The sequence below is a fragment of the Rhamphochromis longiceps genome, linkage group LG11 (genome assembly GCF_057381845.1).
Source record: "Rhamphochromis longiceps isolate RC_006_pf linkage group LG11, R_longiceps_female_GT1.1, whole genome shotgun sequence".
Lineage (NCBI taxonomy): Eukaryota > Metazoa > Chordata > Actinopteri > Cichliformes > Cichlidae > Rhamphochromis > Rhamphochromis longiceps.
The window spans coordinates 31,168,612-31,188,810 of NC_140567.1; the positions used below are offsets into that span (position 1 = coordinate 31,168,612).

The 20,199-nt window shown below is 38.3% G+C and overlaps 1 protein-coding gene across 1 annotated transcript; it reads right to left on the reverse strand.

Moving 5' to 3' along the window:
* Positions 1–1,786: 1,786 nt before the first annotated feature.
* hapln2 (hyaluronan and proteoglycan link protein 2) lies at positions 1,787–7,447 on the reverse strand. Its single transcript, XM_085421887.1, has 6 exons — positions 7,367–7,447; positions 7,107–7,211; positions 6,062–6,418; positions 5,581–5,697; positions 5,308–5,490; positions 1,787–2,361 (listed from the first exon to the last, which is right to left on the reverse strand). The coding sequence occupies exons 1-6, from the start codon at positions 7,398–7,400 to the stop codon at positions 2,084–2,086; spliced, it is 1,074 nt and encodes a 357-aa protein (XP_085278013.1). The 5' UTR covers positions 7,401–7,447; the 3' UTR covers positions 1,787–2,083.
* Positions 7,448–20,199: the final 12,752 nt, after the last annotated feature.

A 20,199-nucleotide genomic window follows, 5' to 3' on the forward strand; every position in this document is an offset into this window, starting at 1 on the left:
TTTCCAAACACACAATCTTGTTTCACCTTTCACCTTTATTAAAAAAGGGATTTCATGTGCGTTCTGTTTTCACTGAAAGTGGGTAGTAGATCTCAAATTGCAGTGCATCTCAGATAAAAGGAAATTATGTGGTATACTCTGTAGCAAGATCCTTATAGGTTACAAAAAAATGTGTGGGCTTGAAAAGCAAACTTAAAAATGGTAAGTCAAGGCAATGTGTAGTGTTAGTCTTTAGACAATGTGATTAAATTGTCAACACAACAAGCAAGATTGCAACGAAGATTTGGAAATTCTTTGCTTAGACTTGGCTACTCACTTGACTGTGAGTCAACTGTATATTTTGCGATACAATATTTGAATTTGAAGAATCTTGCAACTGAGAAATATCTTCCATGTAATATTAGTTATAATAGCAAACGAAACTAACCACAACATTAAATACAGTGAACATAAAAAAGCAACAAAAAAACCCCCCAAACATGATCAGCGTTGTTGTCAAGTGGTTTATTGCTAAAGACGTTATGTCTCAAAAACAGTGTGAATATTTAAGTTTCTCTCATTTGTAGCCATAGGATTGCCCACTGATGACAAATTTATCCATTGATCCAAACAATATGGAGTAATATGTTGTGGGCCACCTTTAATAAAGGTGAAACACGATTATGTTGTGGGTAATATGTTGTGGGCCAAAAGGGTTACTCCAGGACAGTGGGACTGTCCTGGAGTAACCCTTTTGTTTGGGCTCTTCCTTTTCTTCTGTGTTCACAGGACTGGTTCATCTGTTGTTGTTTTCTTGCTTGAAGGCAGAGATAAGAGGAAGAGGTGGGAACTTCTTTGGAAATTTCTTTTTATATCAGTTAAGAATGTATAGATACAGTTTACATGTAGATAAGGTCACATTAAAGCGTGAGTCACACTAGCTCCAGATTTAATCAGATGCAGTTTGTTTTGTTTTCTAACATGTCTAACTGATTTAAACACCATGTGGAAACTATGTTAACGTTTTCTTGAAGGGGACATCAGTGATTCCCTTTAATTTTGGTATTTCTTTAGATGAGGGAAAGTACCAACCCTGAAATCAGAGAAATTTCATGTAGACAAATGCATAAAGCTACCAGGTTGTCTCGGTACTCATTAGAGATTTAATAGGAAAGCAGATCACTGCTATATTTTATTTTATTTTATATATTTTTCATAAATATGTGTAAAAATGTATAATTCCTGTTATTTTAACTTCTATTGCAAGGCTCATTAAATAAGTCCCTCCTTGCTTTAATATTTTCTTTCAATGCATTGTTGAGGCAGGAAGCTTTCCCTTGCACCCTTGGACCCACATTGAAACCTAGCAGCTAAACTGAAACTGAAAACTTAACAGTAAACTGCAATTTAACTGGTTGCTGCTACTTTAAATCATTAACAACTTGACATCATGACCTTATCTGTGCAGTTTAGAAAGAGGCTACTCCTTTCTTCATTTATATTCCAACGACTGATGGCATCTAGATGCATGTCAAAAATGAGTATTTTAAAGTTAGGCTACATCCAGGCACTCTATGATAAATAAGGACAGAGGCTCCAGCAGCTGAGATATTTTTGGAAAGTAAGGAAAAAAATATACAAAAACATCCAAACTGATAACAGGTCATCTTTTTATTCAGCAAATTAAATTATGTGTCATTAATTTACACATAAATCAGTTTATCCTTTGTGTTTATTCTCATTAGAGTATGCTCATATAAAAGCAAGAGTTATGTTAAGTAGACACATCACGTGTTTGCAGAGCTGTTATTATTAAAGGCTTAGTGATAGATGATTGTGCATATAAACATTATTTTATAACATTTACCTGCAATCTACTAGTTGTTGAACTTTCCTTGAACTTTCATTCTTTTAGTTATTTTTAATCATTATTATACCCACTCATAGTTACTTTACTATAATGTTGAAAATAACAATAGTGCAACGTGTCTGTAGCCTCAGATATGAACTTTCTTATTTGGGACAATCTTTTGGTATATAAAGCTGTATACACATGTATTGTGGTCTCTCAGGTCTCTCTGTCTTTCTTGCTCGTGCTTTTGGATTACCTATAGCAATAGACCCCATAAACATGTGTGTTCTTGTCTGGGAATCCAAATGACCGTACTCCTGCCTCTGGAATGCCTCCACAGCGCTCCCTGGGGTTACTGATGGGAAACCGAACACTGCCATCTTTTAACCAACCGGCATCGCACTGGTCAAAGTTATGGAAATGCCAGGCAGCATAAAGCTGGCCGACCAATGCCATCTCAGCTCCCTGATTTTTACAAGTGTGTCCGGCCTGTTCGAAGGAGAAAGCCCCAGCTATGTAGAAGACGGAGCCTGTGGGAGCAGGAAACATTTGTAGGAGATATAAAGAATAAGTAATTATTTAAATGCTGACAAAAAGAAAATATGCAACTATTTAAATGTCCTTGTTGTTTTACAAGTCCAAACATGTCTGTCATATTTTCAACAGTAAGAGTGGGAGTATCAGTAGGGCTTTCCAGCTGGAGAGACAAACGAGCATTTTCCCACTGAACATGTTTCCATCATGTCACAACAAGTGATGGGATTTCCGGCTCTTTTTAGAGATCCGGCTCTTTCGGCTCGGCTCACTAAAAAGAGCTGGCTCTTTCGGCTCCCAACCGGCTCTTCAGGTTGTTTTGTTGCTTTAATTAATTAATTATCAACAACAATATAAAATTATGCACAAAAGGAATTAGTAATGTAAAAAAACGTGGTTTTCTTTATGTATGTTTATATATAAATATTTATGGGGACCCCTAGAGACGAAACACGTACAAACTCCAAAGCACAATATTAATACACAAACACTCACACACATATATATTTATCTGTCTCGCTCATGTCTGCGGTAGGCTTGCTTAGCATAGGGGGTCTAGCCTTAGGACCCTTACTGGATACAGACGCCCCAGGCAGGAATCGAACTTGCGATCCTCTGTTCCAAAGGCGTGTAGTCTAACCACTACGCTATCCAGCAGCTGATGTATATATATATATATACATATATACATATATATATATATATTCAAATAATTTTTAAAAAAAAGTTCATTTACCTGTTACTACCACACACCCAATCCGATTGTTGGTACTTCCTGGCTTGTGTAGCCACTAGGTAACAAAAGCTCAACACAGCTCCTAGCATCCTGGAGCACTTCCGTTGTGTTTTGGAGTTTGTACGTGCTTTGTCTCTAGGGGCCACTGTAAATATACTTTTATTTATTCACTCCACATAAAATGTAATAAATAAATTATAAAATACAAAAACCAACTATTTACATTTCATACATTTCAACTTTTAACTACTTAAATTTTCACCTTTTTCCTTTTAAACAAATTTAAAGTGAAACAACACAAAACACTGCAAACCACAACACAGTAAAATATAAATTAAAATATGGGAAAAAAGGGGGAAAAAAAGAACGCCCAGATCTTTAATTAAGGGAAAGGTTGGCATTTAGAAATATTAATATCACACTCAACTGACTGCGTTTTATCTTCCCATTGCACTGATGGGTGGACAGTTCTTAGGTGCCTGTGCATGTTGTTTGTGGAGCTCTATATGATATCCTTTTCTTGTAGACTCTACACTCTGCCTTTGTTTTGTCAATACGATTGAAATGGTTCCAGACTTTGCTTCTTTTCTTGGTGTCACTCATTTACTTTACTGTACCTTTCCAATGTGACGGTGTTGTCTCTTGTTGTTGCTCCCGGCTGTCTTTCTTTCCCTCCTGCTCTTGTTGTGTGCTACTGCTGTTGCGAGTGTAACTACCGTCCCCGCCCCCTCAGCTCAGCTCAGCGCTGAGCAGAGGGGCGCAAACGCAAGTCCCTGTTTGGCGTCTCTGCTCAGCGCAAACACAAGGGTGACTTGCAGCGTAAAGCAAAAAAAAGTGAAAGAGAGGGCAAGAGAAAGAAAAAAACCCACGGCTCCCAATAAGGAGCCGGCTCGCATCGTTCACTTCAAAGACCCGGCTCTAAGAGCCATTTCATTCACCCATCACTAGTCACAACAGCACATACTATCAATACTGCTTTTGTGTGGTAGGTATTAAAGGGCAGATTGTTTCTACTGAGAATCTGGATTCAGTATCACTGCACTCAAACATAAACAATCATCAATAAAAAATTAAGAAGCAACACCCTGTAGACCATGGCTCTACTGGCGTCACCAAGAAATCCAAAGTGTGGTGACTTTCTGGGATCTGGGTGTGTTTGAGGTGCACTGCTCGGGTTTCTAAAGGGGGAACTCTTTTTTAAAATGATCACTGCATAGATTTTTGAATTTTATTGTTTTTATGACTTTTTCTCTGGTGGTTTAATAAATTTGTTAAACACTTTATAACTGTATACAAAAAATATTATATTTTCTAAGGATTCATCAAAAGTACTGTGGGTTGAGTCAGTTTATTTTGTCACTTTAACTCATAGAAGTTCAGAATTGTTTTCTCATAATTACGAGTGTAACCAAGAGTGCATACAGCCTACAGGAGTGCCTAAGGCAGGATGAGGAAGCCAGCTTAAAAGCGCTAAAACCTGCATTTCTTGGAAAAGTCACACAAGGCCGTTTCTCAACTGGTAACAGCTGTAAGATGAGTGACAGTTTTTTTTTCTATTTTAGTAATTTACTTGTTTTGTTAAGTGTTGATATAGACAACTTGGGTCATTTTTATTGAATTACACAAAATATAACTTGTTGCTGTGTGGTACATGAAGCTTGTTTTTTAGTTTTGGTGAGTTAAATTAACTTCACACTCCACCCTCACAAATAAAATAGGCTGTTTTAGGTTTCACAAAACCAACATTCCAGGAGTCAAAAGGCTAATGAGGATATAAAACCACTGGGTATGGTCACAATGTCTATGTCCATCTTTTATAAACAGTCTATTGTGTGACATTCTGTACTTTATCTGGTGTTAAATTATTTCTTAAAGAGTTAGTATTATTTGATTCCTTTTCTATTTTGAAGAACTCCCATGTGAAGACCAAACACACACTAGCCTCTCAATACTTCCACGCCTTGTTATGTGACTCTCTCGGCTTCTGCTCATTGGTTCTTTCTGAAGATACAGTGTCCCAAAAAGAAATTTATGTGAAGGATTGTAAATGAAACGCAGGATGCTGTGATTTTAAACAAGTGTATTACAACATAAATAAATAATAGCATTTGGATCAGTGATTCTATATTTCAAACAGTTTGAGATTTGAAAAATATTTAACCACACAAAAAACTGGAAGAGTAGAAAAGTTTGTTTCCTAACTTACCAGATGTCTGCGAAGTGAAGCAAAAAGCATCAAACCGATCATTGTTTTTATCTTTTGGGCCATAACTGCGGATGCCTGAAGGCAACTCGCCTCCACAAACTGGTCGTGGGTGAATAATCGGATAATGAACAGTGCCATCATGGAGCCAACCTGCGTTGCACCAATCCAAACCCTCAGTCCAAGCTGCAGGAAGAGACAAAATAATAAAGCTGGACAAGCAGTAGATAGCATTTGTTGATTCGGAATAAATGCTTTGAACAGTTTGTGGGGTACCTCTGTAAAGCTGGCTGTATGTGGCTAATGTGCCATCTTGTGCAGCACAAGCCTCTTTTGCTTCTTGGTAATTGAATCTGTAACGGCCATCTTTACTCTGATACGGGAAGACCACACCTACAAAGAGAAGGCCCGCTGTCAGTGCTGGTTTTTCTCTGCCCATGCAAAATGAGTGCCCCTATGAAGCTATGACAACATTTCAAAATAGCCTGTATATCTTTCACATCAGCGGTTCTCAGACTATTTTTCTTGATAAGCAGGAGAAAAAAATATCCAAGCTGAACCATAAAAACATGGGTAAACCTTATTTTCTTTACAAAAAAAATCATTTTTATTCTCATGTGTGTGTTTTTGCCCCATGACCTACCAATAGCTCAAACCACTATTTTACCAGAAATAGCCTTTTTTAGCTAGTGTATACCACACGAATAATCAGACATGTACCAATATCCTGAAAAAGCAGATACAAAAAATATTTTACCTTCAATCCTCAAAGTAATGGTGACGCTCTCATCCTCAATGCCATTGACCAGCTCACAGCGATACGTGCCTTCATCTTCCAGCTCAAGACGGCCGAGGTGCAGGGAGGCGTCCATGGCATGAGCCTTACGCAGAAAAGCTCGCTGTCCAAGATGGCCGTATGGCTTGAATGCATGTGCATTGGATATCATGATAATATTTTCTGGTCCAACCTTCTCTGGTTCAATTTTTGTCCATTTAACCTTGTAATGGCTGGGTTTGGTTCTGAGGATACATGGTAAGGTGACATTATCTCCTCTTTGACCAGTGACGTCTGCAGACACAGGCGGCTCAAGAAGATACTTTAGTTTCTTGGAAGCTGTGGGCAAAAGAAAATCGAACATCATAAATAGAACACTAACATCAGCCTCCCATGTGACAACCTTTTTGGGTAAAAGAACAACTTGTTTGCACTACACCGAGCAGTGCAGTGTAATTTTTCTGCAGTGCAAAAGTTAGATTTTTACCCTTTCAGGTTAAAGCTTTAAAATTTTCTTCACAAGACACTTTTTTTGGCAAAAATATTTGCATTGATAGCGTGTCAGTACCAACCAGAAAGTTTAGTATCTTTGAGCAAGATACTAAACCCCCAAGTTCTCCCTGATGCGCTTTAAGTGCTCTGATTGAGTTCCACTCCATCTATGACTAGAAGTAGCCATCTACATTGTATACAGTAACATATATTCTTTTCTTTACTTCACTGCACTGATAAAAAATATTCTCCTCATAATAAATACTGTGCTGAAGATGAAATTTAGCCTATATTTGCATTTTACATAAGACAAACCAATCAGGAGTTCAATACTGGGCAATATTGGTAACATCATCAAATATGAATTCATTTTCTTCTGTTACACAGATAAATTCACAGATTGCATCATTAAACATGACGTACGTTAGGCAGTAAATTAACAAGTATGTAAAGTAATCTCAGGTCAGTACATGAATATGTAACTGCAAACCATTGCCAAAACATCACCCATCATGTGATAGTAATGGGATTTTACCTGCTCTCTCAGGTGTATATAAAGCTGAAGACCAGGTGAAGCACCTTGATATCAATAAAAGAATCACTGCACAGTTCATTATGAAGGGTGTCACTCTTCCTCCTCCTGTGTTTCATGAGAAAACAGAATAATATTTTGTTGTCACAGATGGCCTGGCATCATCAATAAAACTTTAAGTTAAGAAAAATTGTGGTACATTTTACAGTCCAATATGTTTCCCAAATTTTAAATCGGAAATTGGCAAAGACAAAGACAAAAACCTGCGTAATTGAGAAGATACAGCCGTTCGGTCATCCTCCAGCATCCTCCAGCACAATGTTTTCAGTGTCCAATCAGAAAATTCTCTGGATAAAGCTTGACTTTGTTTCTCTACTATTTATCTCTGTTGGGTTCTCTGTCCAATCATCAAATGTTCAGCTGTCATCAGTCTCTAACTCTTACTCCCTCTCTTCCCTCGCTCTGGTCATATGGTCCACTCTGTAATCGACAGTGTGACTCTTGTAACCATACGAAGATCTGATACTCACAAGCTTTTGTGTTTGTTTTCGTTAATAGTCTTTTTTTCTTTGTTTTTATTAAATGTGAGACAAAATATGAACAACAAAAAGTTTTCTCAGAGGATTATAACTATGAATGAAACCAGCATTAGCACCTAAAATTCTACATTTTGGTGTTACAGGTCAAGGTGCAAACACTGATTTGTAAAACATGCCATTATCTGATTTGTTTGAGCTGACACATACTAAATCTGTCAGTGGTAGACGTTACCTTTAGAACATGAATAAATGAATTGTTTATTAATTGTCCATCAATGTCTTGATTGATCAATTACCAGATAGCAAAGTATCTATAATCTTATTCAATTCCTGTTTTAGATGACTGAAGAAACAATGAATATATACAAAGATAAGTTTTGTGTGTTGCTTCTTAAGAACACTTAAGAAGGAGAACCTTAATATTACACATTAAAACAAAGAAAAGTATTAACTTTGATCAAATCTGCACACTTTTCTTACATTCTCTTGTGCTGTCAAAAAACATATTGTACAATAAAGTGCACCGAGTGATGAGCCATCTCTGAACCCTGTAGACAACAAGTTAGCCTGTGTATTCTAACCTTTCCCATAAGGTCGTTGCCAAAGAGCACTATAGTGCGCATTGAGCCATCTTTGTTATTGCCCACATGGCTCTGGGGGCAGTGGGAGAGGAAGCTGTGTCGGACCTAGTTTCCTATTCCACCACGGTCCTCGGCACAAGGGCAGCATTGTGAGGGTTATGTTCTCCACACAGTGACAGCAGGCAGGAGACACACAAACAGCGTCCAATGTGGAAAAAAAGATTAAATGATGGGATTCTTCTGTTTTTGCTGGTGTTGCTTCCCTATTGTGCTCCGTCATCAATGGGACTCTTTCATGTCCTCCAATTAGTATTCGCACAAACACCTCTAGGTGACAACAACCAAGTGGCTCTACAGAACTCTCTCCATATACAGTACCAATGCATTCATTACGTTGCTTCAGTTTGTTAAGGTTTGAAGGTATTCTTTTGTGCACAGCTATCTTCTGCACTTTGATTGGATGATTACAACTCTTTGATTCTTTCTTATTTCAGTAACTTTGCCTGCTGAAAAAAAAAGCTTTACCTGGCCTCACATTCTACTGGTATACAGAAGAGTTCATGGTTGACTCAATGTGTCCTGTGGCTGGTGTCCCCAAACAACACTGTTCCAGAAGTCTTTTGATTTATTCAAATCAAAGTTTTCAAATCTATGCTATGTTGTCATGCTCCTAATAGAGAGAAGCTTTCTTCTGGTAACCCTTCCAACAAGTCCAATATATTCAGGCTTGTTTTATAATTGTTCTCTCATAGGTTTAATATTTAGCATTCAAACTAAATCCTGTAGAACAGCGGTCCCCAACCTTTTTTGCGCCACGGACCGGTTTATGCCCGACAATATTTTCACGGACCGGCCTTTAAGGTGTCGCGGATAAATACAACAAAATAAAACTAGTACCGGTACCGAAAAAAAGAAGATTTATTCATAACACACGTGAAAAGACCCAGGAAAACCGAGTTAACGATAAAAACGATAACAAAATAACGCTGAAAACCGATAAAAACCCTGAAAACCATACATTTCATACCTCAGCCTTAACTCTCACGGCCTGGTACCAAACGACTCACGGACCGGTACCGGTCCGAGGCCCAGGGGTTGGGGACCGCTGCTGTAGAACCTCTTTTGGGTGAACTGCCTATGAAGAGTCTTGCATTGTGTTAACACAGACCTGAATGTTCCAGATCAGCAAACTACATATACTCCTGCTTACAGTATATATAGGAGATCACACTTGTTGATGATCAGCTAATCAAGCGTATGGACTCCTATGAAAATGCAGCCTTTCATGGTCTTTGTGAGTGTTGATCTCCTGTCTATGAATAGAAACACAATGTTATGCCATTTTGGGGCAGCTACACCAATTTATCATAGAACAGAAAATCAAAAATCATCAGGATATTTGTTCTTCAGATTCTGGTTGCATTGTAACAGATAGCTGAATATTGCTTGCAGGGCTTTGTGCTGTTAGTGTGAATTTATGTTGCATAGAAAGAAATGTTGCCCTCTGCAGTTTAACTATAATAACGACAATAAGTAACTTTATTTTGTCATAGTGCCATCATGTGGTAGTTTTAATACATTTTTTTTTACGCCAAACTGTGATCTATATTTTTCAACATTTTTTTAAATTATTCTTTATTGAAAAATATACAGTTCAAAAAGCCTCACAAAACTATTTTTGTTCTTTTTTTCACTTTTCAACTGTTTGGCTCATTTTCTTATACTCGGCAGCTGCCTAAGGCTCAAAGCTACTTATTAAAGCCTGCAGGTAAATGCTCTTGCACTCTGTGACAGTTCATTTCAATTTTGTTGATGGATGTGTTTTTGGTGTTTCGCAATTTACTTCTGAAGCTCTAAGCAGGGCTGCAAATCACAGAGTCAGTTAAAAGCATTCAACATTTTAATCTCTACACATTTGATAACCACTCAGTCCATCTAGAGTTGATGAGTGGGGCTAATATGAGAGCTGGTCGACCTGCCTGCAGCCCTGATGTAGTACTGATGCGTGACTCTGTTGACAAAATCTGTGAAAAAGTGCTGAGGTCATGAAAGTGCCTCATGGTAAAAGTATGTACTTTTTGCCAACATTTCTGAAACTTCATGTAAAGACACATCACCCTAACTTCTAACATACTTACAAATACCCTTCTTCTTGAATCCACTGCAGAGAGTGACAGTTTGTGACAGATTTACCTTCCTTACAGTTTAAAAAAAATCCAATGCTAAGGAGTCACTGGAGGCACTTCCTTGTCTGACTAGGTTCCCCGTGTCTTCCTTGTGTGTAGGTGGCTTTTTTGTCTTTGCATTTCATCTAAGTACCAGGAGTCTGAAATAAAAGCTTTTGACCTTTTGATTCTTATGAGGCATAATGCATAATGATCTTTTATAAGAAATGTGAAAGCTGTTTTCCACTCCTTTCCTGCGCTAGTATAATTTTACACCAAGTAATGTGCATAAGTTTACAGCAGAAATGTGTGAGACCAAAAGTGACATGTCTCTTTTTCACAGACAGCTGTTAGGAGAAATAATGTAGGTTTTTTTCCCTGTTACTTTCAGAGGTCCTTGTAAACTTTCACCGTCCTTGTAACCATAAACCCCATATGGGCACACACTGTTTCTTAGAAAACAGTTATCAGGAAATGTCAACTGACTGTTACACTGAAAATGAAGTTGCTGGTACTTAAAACAAACACAAGCTTGTAAGATGTAGAGCTGAGGTGTACTACAGAGTCAGGTTGTAATTTTAGATGAGTTCATCAGTAAGGGCAAATGTTTTTACATGAAACAAAACACATTTTACACCATGCAGGCTGCCGGATGGAAACACCAGTCATTATTATCAGTCCTTTACTTATCTTTGTATACTTATCATTCACCCATTCACATCCCTTCACATTTTCCATGCTCAGTTGACTCAAATGTTACCAGTGAACATTTAGCAGCATTTTCTTGTTGTTTGCACTGTGTAAAAATTAAATAAACAAACAAAAAAAAAACGACATTGACTTTGAATAGGATATTTGTTCTCTGTGCCAGTCGCGCTGACTGTGTCTTTATTTTTCCTTTCACATTATCACTGATGTTACTGTTTCACATCAATACAAATTAACGTTGTGTAAGGTTGCGTTTGGAATGTCAATAGGATAGTGTCATATTTAAGTAGCGTGCTGTAAGCATTTAAACATTCCCGTAATGCCACTTCTGTAGTACGCTGATGGTTGTCAAGTTATCGGTGTGGTGTGTCATTTGACTCTGTCCATTATTTTCTACAAATCACGTTTTCATGGTATGCTGATTATTGCGATATAAGACATGTGACACTTGCTAGTCTCGAAGCACTGATGCGGATCATGCATTGGTTGGCTGCTCAGATACCTCATTCTAATGAGAGTACTCATACCCTATCACACTTCAACATTCCTTAGTTTTGATGAACAAAATCTTTCAACAAAACTGCTACACATTTATTTATTTATATAAAGACATTTTCAAGTTTCTGCACACACTGTTACAGTCCTTAACACTGCTTTTTGAAGTTAATAAGAGGTAGACTTGCTGATGTGTTTCCAATCACTGATAGAGCAAGTCATTCAGGTCCTAAAGCAATAAAGTAACCCCACACCATCACACTACCAGCACCATGTTTGCGTGTTGGTGTGATGTTCTTAAGCCAGATGTAATAGGACTCAAAGCTTCCAAAAAATTCAATTTTTGTTTTGCACTGCACAGAATATTTTCCCAAAGGTCTTGAGGAATATCAAGATGAAGAAGGGTTTTTTTGTTTGTTTGTTTGACAAATGTGAGATATGTCTTGGTGTTCTTTTTGATCAGCACTGGATTTTGTCAGTGTCAGTAATTTTGATAAGCTGGCCACTCCTGGGAAGCCTCACCACTGAAACATAAATGAAATAATAATTTAAAAATGACATTTTATCATTTTATCTGCATTATATCAAGAAGGGGGGGGGGGGGGGATACTTTTGTACAGCATTGTACATAATACAACAAAAAATATATTAAATATAAATATATTAAAAACGACAGGAGTTGTTTGACCCCTTGTCCTTTACATGGAGTGATTTAATAATGAGCCTGAGGCACAAGCTGAGTTAGTTGTGTAACACACATACGACAGTCATAGAAGTAGATATGAATCTCACAGCAAAGATGAGAGAGAGAACTTAACGTTCCCATACATGTTTTTTTCCCCCTTTGAGCATGGAGCACCTCCAGGTTGTTTCATGCCAGAACTGGAAACCAAAAACAACAAAGTGCAGAATCGTTATTTGTGTGTGTGTGTGTGTGTGTGTGTGTGTGTGTGTGTGTGTAGGGACACTCTTTAGGTAACTAGTATATATATAGTCGATATTTTCAGCTCAAATATCAATCATTTACCTTTTAACCTTTAAGTATTTCCTGCAATGATTGCCACTAATTGCTACTATTTAAAGACATATATTTTGTCACTTTTACACTGCGACAAGACATTTTGTGCTGCAGGTATAACACATGGTATTATAATGAAAAAGAAAAAAATCGTTGAAGATTTTGCAAAATATGATATTGTACATCCAGATGAGTGACATGGACTGAATTTAAACAATGAAAATAGCCAGTGTGATGTCAACCAAGTTGAGCATTCTGGTCATTTCCACCTTGACGTCTCGAAAGCTGGATGTGATGCGTGAGAGGTGGATCTGACTGAGAAACCAAGGAGCACTGCATGCTCATGCAGCAGCGGATTGTCCATCAAAAATAGCCACACCCTAAAGCATACCCTGCTTCATACTATGTCGACTATTTTATTCTTACTGGAATCCTCTTTTTCAAACTGCACATTATGTTGTGTTCAACAAGATGTGAAACCAGCAATGACACTATGAACTCATTAGGAATTCATATGTGTTCATGCCATTTTAAGGCATTTTGTACAGGAAGCTATATATTTTTTTTCAGGTACTGTCTGTGTCTATAACAAAAACGCTATAACAAGAAACTTCATGCATCTATTAAGATCAATTAATAGATGCACCTTAAAAGGTCACATAGACCTGGCAAAGTTCCCAGAGTACAGTATAAAAGTGTGAAGTACCAGTATAGATTCCCACTGTCAACTTTCTCAGTCTTACATAACAGGCAAGCTTAGGCTTGCATTTATCTCTTTTCATGTGGTGCTGGAGCTCTTTCTGTTTGCTGTTACTATGCTGCCTCTGATGGGGAGATTGTGTTATCAGTGCATCAGAGCAGCCAGTACTGCACTGATTGAATGACAATAGTAACACAGTACTACAAAACAAACTGTGGTATGCATGCTTGAACCTCTGGGGCTAATTCACAATGAGTCAGGTGACACACATGCATTTCTATCCTGTAAGATCTGGAAAAGATATCAAACATTCTAAATTTATCTCACACAGCAGCGTTTCAGCCTTATCGTTGAAGAAGTGCAGCTGAGGTATCTTTTAAGTCTGGTGCCCATTTGTCTGTCGGTTGGTTTGTCTGTTTTGACATCAGGGGACAGGAAAGCTAACTGGCCAAAATTTTTGATCAAATCATGGTTGAGGAAGAGCTTCTCTACACTGCACTACACTTATAACTACACGATAGGGCATTGAACTTGGCCAGCTGGTTGTGGGCATATTGTCACACCACAGTTAGCATTTAGCTTAAATCTACTCATGAAGACAATGAAGTTACTATTTATTGCTATTCAATTCAATTCATTTTTATTTATACAGCACTGTTGCTACTACTCATTTCAGTCAGAAAAGTGTTTGGGTGTTAATAACTAATTGCTTGTTTGTACAAATGCCGCTTGTAACCTTTGGGCGATCGTGGCTCAAGAGTTGGGAGTTTGCCTTGTAATCGGAAGGTTGCCGGTGGCCTCGGCTTGGACAGTCTCGGTCGTTGTGTCCTTGGGCAAGACACTTCACCTGTTGCCTACTGGTGGTGGTCAGAGGGCCCAGTGGCGCCAGTGTTCGGCAGCCTCGCCTCTGTCAGTGCGCCCCAGGGCAGCTGTGGCTACATGTCGCTTGCCATCACCAGTGTGTGAATGGGTGGATAACTGAATGTGTAAAGCGCTTTAGGGACTAGTAAAGCGCTATACAAATACAGACCATTTCTTAGATGATTCAAGAAATAGTGTTTTTGTGGGTACTTTGTTGACTCCATTTACATATAGGGGATTTTCACATACCTCACTGAAGAGGTATGTGCCACCCTGTCTAGACGTCTTGCCCCCTCACCTGGAAAATTTTCTAGATCCACGACTGAGCAAGGTAACAACTGTGTTTTATTATTGCTGTTTCTCATTATATAGTTGGATTATTACATTCATTACATGTGGCTCCCCTCCCTCAACACTTTTAGATGCACTTGTTGGAGTGAGATTTACACATGCATCACTTGCAGGTTAATCCCATTTAAATAAACACTGAAAGTTGCAAGGCTAAGGATTATCCAGATGTTTTGATTGTGAAGAGCGATATGTGGATATATGTCAGCTTGGGTTTACCTGCTCTGTGCCACGTTGTATTATCTATTGATAAAAACAGTATTACAGCAAACAGTATAAAAAAATCGTTACTCATTGTGTTTTTGGAGTAACTAATTTGTGTAAGAAATCCAAAGTCAGGGACGTCAAAACATTTAAGTACTTTCTGGACCACGAGCCACAAAATTTAACTGTAAAATTATCTTAAGTATCTTAAGTGTTGCAATATTAATGTGAGATTTTAAGAATTTTTGGAATGGTTGAGAATAATCTAATATAAATGCCAGAATGGCTCTTAAAAGCAAATCTAAAAATTGAAAATAAAGAGGTCTGTCTAATGTGAAATGGAAATGAATTGGGGAGCTGCTATACAGCAAAAGTCCTGTCTGCTTGGCACATCCACAGCTGGTCAGCTGATCTGAGCAATTGGAAAGGAGAGTGGAAGTGCAGCAGCTCAAAGAGGTAGGATGGGGGCAACGCTATTTATACACTTTAAAACAAAGAAAATAATTTTATAATGAACTCTAAAATGGAAAGCTGGCCATTGCTGTGAGGATAAATCATGAGTAACATGCTCTTTCTTCTGTGTTCTAGTTAAAAGTCGTGCAGCAGCATTTTGAGACACGGAGGACTGGCTAACACTAACATACAAGGAGTTACAGAAATGTGATAAATACTGATTTACTGATATTGATCTCACTGCCATGATAAATAATGATTTTTTTCTCTAAAGTAATGGATGCTTATTAGAGAAGGGGATTCATTCCCTGTATTGGTTGTAAATCATTTCCTTGTTTGTATTATATAAAACTTTAATTTTCTTTTATGTCTCTTTGTTGCTGTCCCAGGTTTAGATTGCATTTGTTGAGATAGATGTCAGTTTCCCTGTGATATCTAAACAACCCTCTCTTTTTTACATTTCTAACAAGATCTTTCTCATTCAGTTTCTGTTTCAGACTGTTGCACATCACTCATCACATTCATATAGCTGAGAGGTCTCTATGTTGTCATTTTCCTGCTAACAGCAGCAGCAGTTGTGAACTTTAATCAAAGTTTGAGCTTCAAGTTTAGAAAGCTTGTTGATTTTAAATGTAAGCCTCTAATGGCTAAGATAAAGCGATGAGGAACAGGATCAGTTCAAGAGCAAAGACAAGATGAGGCATGTCTGGATGTAGGTCCTTATCTCTGAAGTTTTATGTTTCATTCAGGTTATAAATCATAAAACATGACATATCTAATGGGTTTTTTTTTCCCATAAACAACACTATACCTGTTTGAATGTTGAATTAAATGTATTCTTCTGTTTTCTGTTAGAAGGTACAAAAGGAGATATTTAGCTATTTACTCTGGAGGAGGCTTTAAAGGAAACCAAGTTGATGAGTCATGAAGCTCATTTCAGAGCAGTGTTGGGCTCGAAATTAAAGAAAGGAATGTATTACACATTAAACTTGAAGTTAAAGTTTAAGGGGGATACGATCTTTCTTGTACTTGTTACATATGAACATAAAGCCAAAAATGCAAAGCAAATCTGGAAACCAGCCTAAAGAGCCTTCAGAGTGACTGCAACAGTGATTCTACTTTATAAACATGAACAGATAGAAACAGTAGTTGCAAGCCTGATCTTTCATATTTGGTTTCTGGAGGTGCAGATATGAATTAAAAAGACCTCCATGGCACACAAACTCAAAACTTTTATGTGTGTGGTGCCACACACATAAAAGCCAAATAGAATGGTGATTTTCCATTTAAGATTGCGGGCCAACACTGCCACTAATTCTAAATTTACAAAAATATTAGTTGTTGGAAGACTCAATTACACATTAAAGAGTGCATATTTGTGAATATAATATTTTTTTCTATGAATTCAGCTCAAAAAGCAACATATTAGATTAAATCTTTGGTACAGAGGAATAATAAATAATATTATGTCACACATAGGAATTCACAGTTAATTTAAATATTTTCATTGACATAAAGCTTATATTACTATATAATGTTGAATTTGTCACATGACATCATGTGACTGAATGAAATGCAGGAGAATACCGATCAGTGATGTTTTGACTTTGTGACAGGAACCTGGCAGAAAGAGTTATCTGTATCTGCATAGTTTATGGCTTCTCTTTGACTCTCCTGGTGTCTCGTGGTAATAGTTTAAATACTTCAAAAACATAACTGCATTCTTGCCAGCTCCAAAGAAAAAGCAGCCTGTGCTGATAGAAGATGAAGATACAGGTGTGAGTGACATATGTTATGAAACATTATAGCAAGAGGAAGAGAAGGCACATGAAATTTTCCTTTAGCTTTGTACAACCTCAGCTTGTCCAGTCCTTTCACAAATATATAGCTGTTTTCTCTCGTGTCTGTCACAGCTCTGTCAGTGTAAACAGCATAGCAAATGGTCTATGCTCTTGTGGTTTTAGTTTACTGATTCTGGGAAAAAATGCCTGAGTGATAACACTCATGGGAATGATTTTTACATAAAAAAGAGTGATACCAACATTGGTGAATTCATTTTCTGTTGTTTCTGTTGAACTCTCTCATTTCAGATATCAGACATTCTATTGTAAAAGGAAGAAAACTTGCAATTGTGGGGGAAAAAATCAGCACTGATATCTATGGTCACTCCATAAATTTAAGGTATGATGCTATTTAGGTGCAATCAGTCATATTGTTCCCATAAACATACATTGATTAGTGTGTAATTACATCTTCCAACAAACTGATGCAGTCTACTAAACTTTAATCCATTAAAAGTACAAAGCAGTGAGCACCAGTTTATAGATGTCTCACCAGGCGGAGATGGACATTGCCATTTTGCCTTATCTTGTCTTTTTGTATGTGATTAAAGTCTGGCAACATAAGTAGGATGCCAAAAGCATAAGAAGTGAATTAGCAGGTCTTTGTTTGAGACCTCTTTAAAGTGTGAAATGTACGTGCATGCAAGTGTTGCGGTAAATTGCATTAAGCAGCAGTAACAGGAGATTATTCGTTTTTGTACTAACAAGGACTCAGAAGAAAGAGACCTAATGCTTAATGTTTCACATTTTACTGTTTTACTCTTTAGCACACATTCAGAGCAGACACAGTCTCTAAGGGGATATGGTTTTAGGGGAATAACAAGAGGAACGAAGCTGCAGAGAGGCGTGTAAGACTGCAACTTTGTGTAACCGGTTTCTGCTTCACCCCGCTGCAACAGTTCAGCCCAAACAGACTCCTCGACTCTGCGTTGTGTTGCGTTTTTAAGAAGACAAGGAGTCTCTGATCTATCCTTGCTACTTTATTTCCTGAATGGGCACAACGGTGTTGTATCAGATCAAAGGGCTGACCCCACACCACTCCGCATAGCACACTGTCGTACGGCTACGGCAGACTGGCAGCGATTACTGCAGCCAGCCTCACCTAACTGGCCACACCCCCTGGTGTGGCCAGTTAGGTGAGGCTAGGTTGCAGTAACATTTGTGGCAAGTGGAATAATACTACACTGTTACATTTGCTTCCTGGTCTAAACTATTTAGTCACATTTTGCTCTATCCAAAATAGGATGGTTACCGTCTCTTCAGTGGGTGTGTCACAGACTGGGGGACAAGGATGAGAGACATGAATGGGTTGGTCGTGTGCTGTGGGCCTCTGTTTAGGACTACACGTCCTCCTCATGGGCACCTAGTGATCAGGTTTTTCCTGCTGCTTGGTACAATCTGCTGGAGAAGAGTTAATAGTGGCCACACTACCTTTGGCTACACTGGCTATAGGGGCCATACTGTGAATATAATCAATGGGTGAATCAACAGAGATTGTGTTTGGATAAAAAAAATGTGAAGATTACACTATGAAATAAGATATTATCTATACGTTTTTAATTAAGTTTGCTACACCTAAGCAGACACAAAAACACCACTGTGAGAGCCAACCCCAAGTGAGAACGCCACGCAGGAAACCACTGTAATCTGTTTCATCTTCCACTGTGTAAATAAAACTGCAGATGGCCCAACTAGAAACCCACTGATCCTTGATGGTGTCAGTACTTTTATGGTCCCACATTTATTTAAGCCCTGGCTGTAACTTATCAAAGGGACAGTGACCTTTCAAAACAGACTCTATTTGGAACCAGGAGATAGAAGGAATAGTATAAATTGGAAGTAGTAGCGAGGCTCATCGTTTCTCTCTTGTTCTGATGCAGAACTGTGGTTATGCGCAAATGTGCTTGTGGGATGCTACAAAGTCATGATAAGCAATGCAGTAGCTGAAGAACTGTAGCTTTATCACGTGAGAATATCACGATTATTGCTTCTACTACAGGGAGTGCAGAATTATTAGGCAAGTTGTATTTTTGAGGAATAATTTTTATTATTGAACAACAACCATGTTCTCAATGAACCCAAAAAACTCATTAATATCAAAGCTGAATGTTTTTGGAAGTAGTTTTTAGTTTGTTTTTAGTTTTAGCTATTTTAGGGGGATATCTGTGTGTGCAGGTGACTATTACTGTGCATAATTATTAGGCAACTTAACAAAAAACAAATATATACCCATTTCAATTATTTATTTTTACCAGTGAAACCAATATAACATCTCCACATTCACAAATATACATTTCTGACATTCAAAAACAAAACAAAAACAAATCAGCGACCAATATAGCCACCTTTCTTTGCAAGGACACTCAAAAGCCTGCCATCCATGGATTCTGTCAGTGTTTTGATCTGTTCACCATCAACATTGCGTGCAGCAGCAACCACAGCCTCCCAGACACTGTTCAGAGAGGTGTACTGTTTTCCCTCCTTGTAAATCTCACATTTGATGATGGACCACAGGTTCTCAATGGGGTTCAGATCAGGTGAACAAGGAGGCCATGTCATTAGTTTTTCTTCTTTTATACCCTTTCTTGCCAGCCACGCTGTGGAGTACTTGGACGCGTGTGATGGAGCATTGTCCTGCATGAAAATCATGTTTTTCTTGAAGGATGCAGACTTCTTCCTGTACCACTGCTTGAAGAAGGTGTCTTCCAGAAACTGGCAGTAGGACTGGGAGTTGAGCTTGACTCCATCCTCAACCCGAAAAGGCCCCACAAGCTCATCTTTGATGATACCAGCCCAAACCAGTACTCCACCTCCACCTTGCTGGCGTCTGAGTCGGACTGGAGCTCTCTGCCCTTTACCAATCCAGCCACGGGCCCATCCATCTGGCCCATCAAGACTCACTCTCATTTCATCAGTCCATAAAACCTTAGAAAAACCAGTCTTGAGATATTTCTTGGCCCAGTCTTGACGTTTCAGCTTGTGTGTCTTGTTCAGTGGTGGTCGTCTTTCAGCCTTTCTTACCTTGGCCATGTCTCTGAGTATTGCACACCTTGTGCTTTTGGGCACTCCAGTGATGTTGCAGCTCTGAAATATGGCCAAACTGGTGGCAAGTGGCATCTTGGCAGCTGCACGCTTGACTTTTCTCAGTTCATGGGCAGTTATTTTGCGCCTTGGTTTTTCCAC

Bases quoted from the DNA above. Each gene is read 5' to 3' on its own strand.
- hapln2 (XM_085421887.1), bottom strand. From the start codon at position 7,400: ATGACCGAACGGCTGTATCTTCTCAATTACGCAG. The intron at 7,212-7,366 runs GTTTTTGTCTTT...CATGAAACACAG, and splicing joins GTATCTTCTCAATTACGCAG to GAGGAGGAAGAGTGACACCC. The intron at 5,491-5,580 runs GTACCCCACAAA...CTCTTCCTGCAG, and splicing joins ATACAGCCAGCTTTACAGAG to CTTGGACTGAGGGTTTGGAT.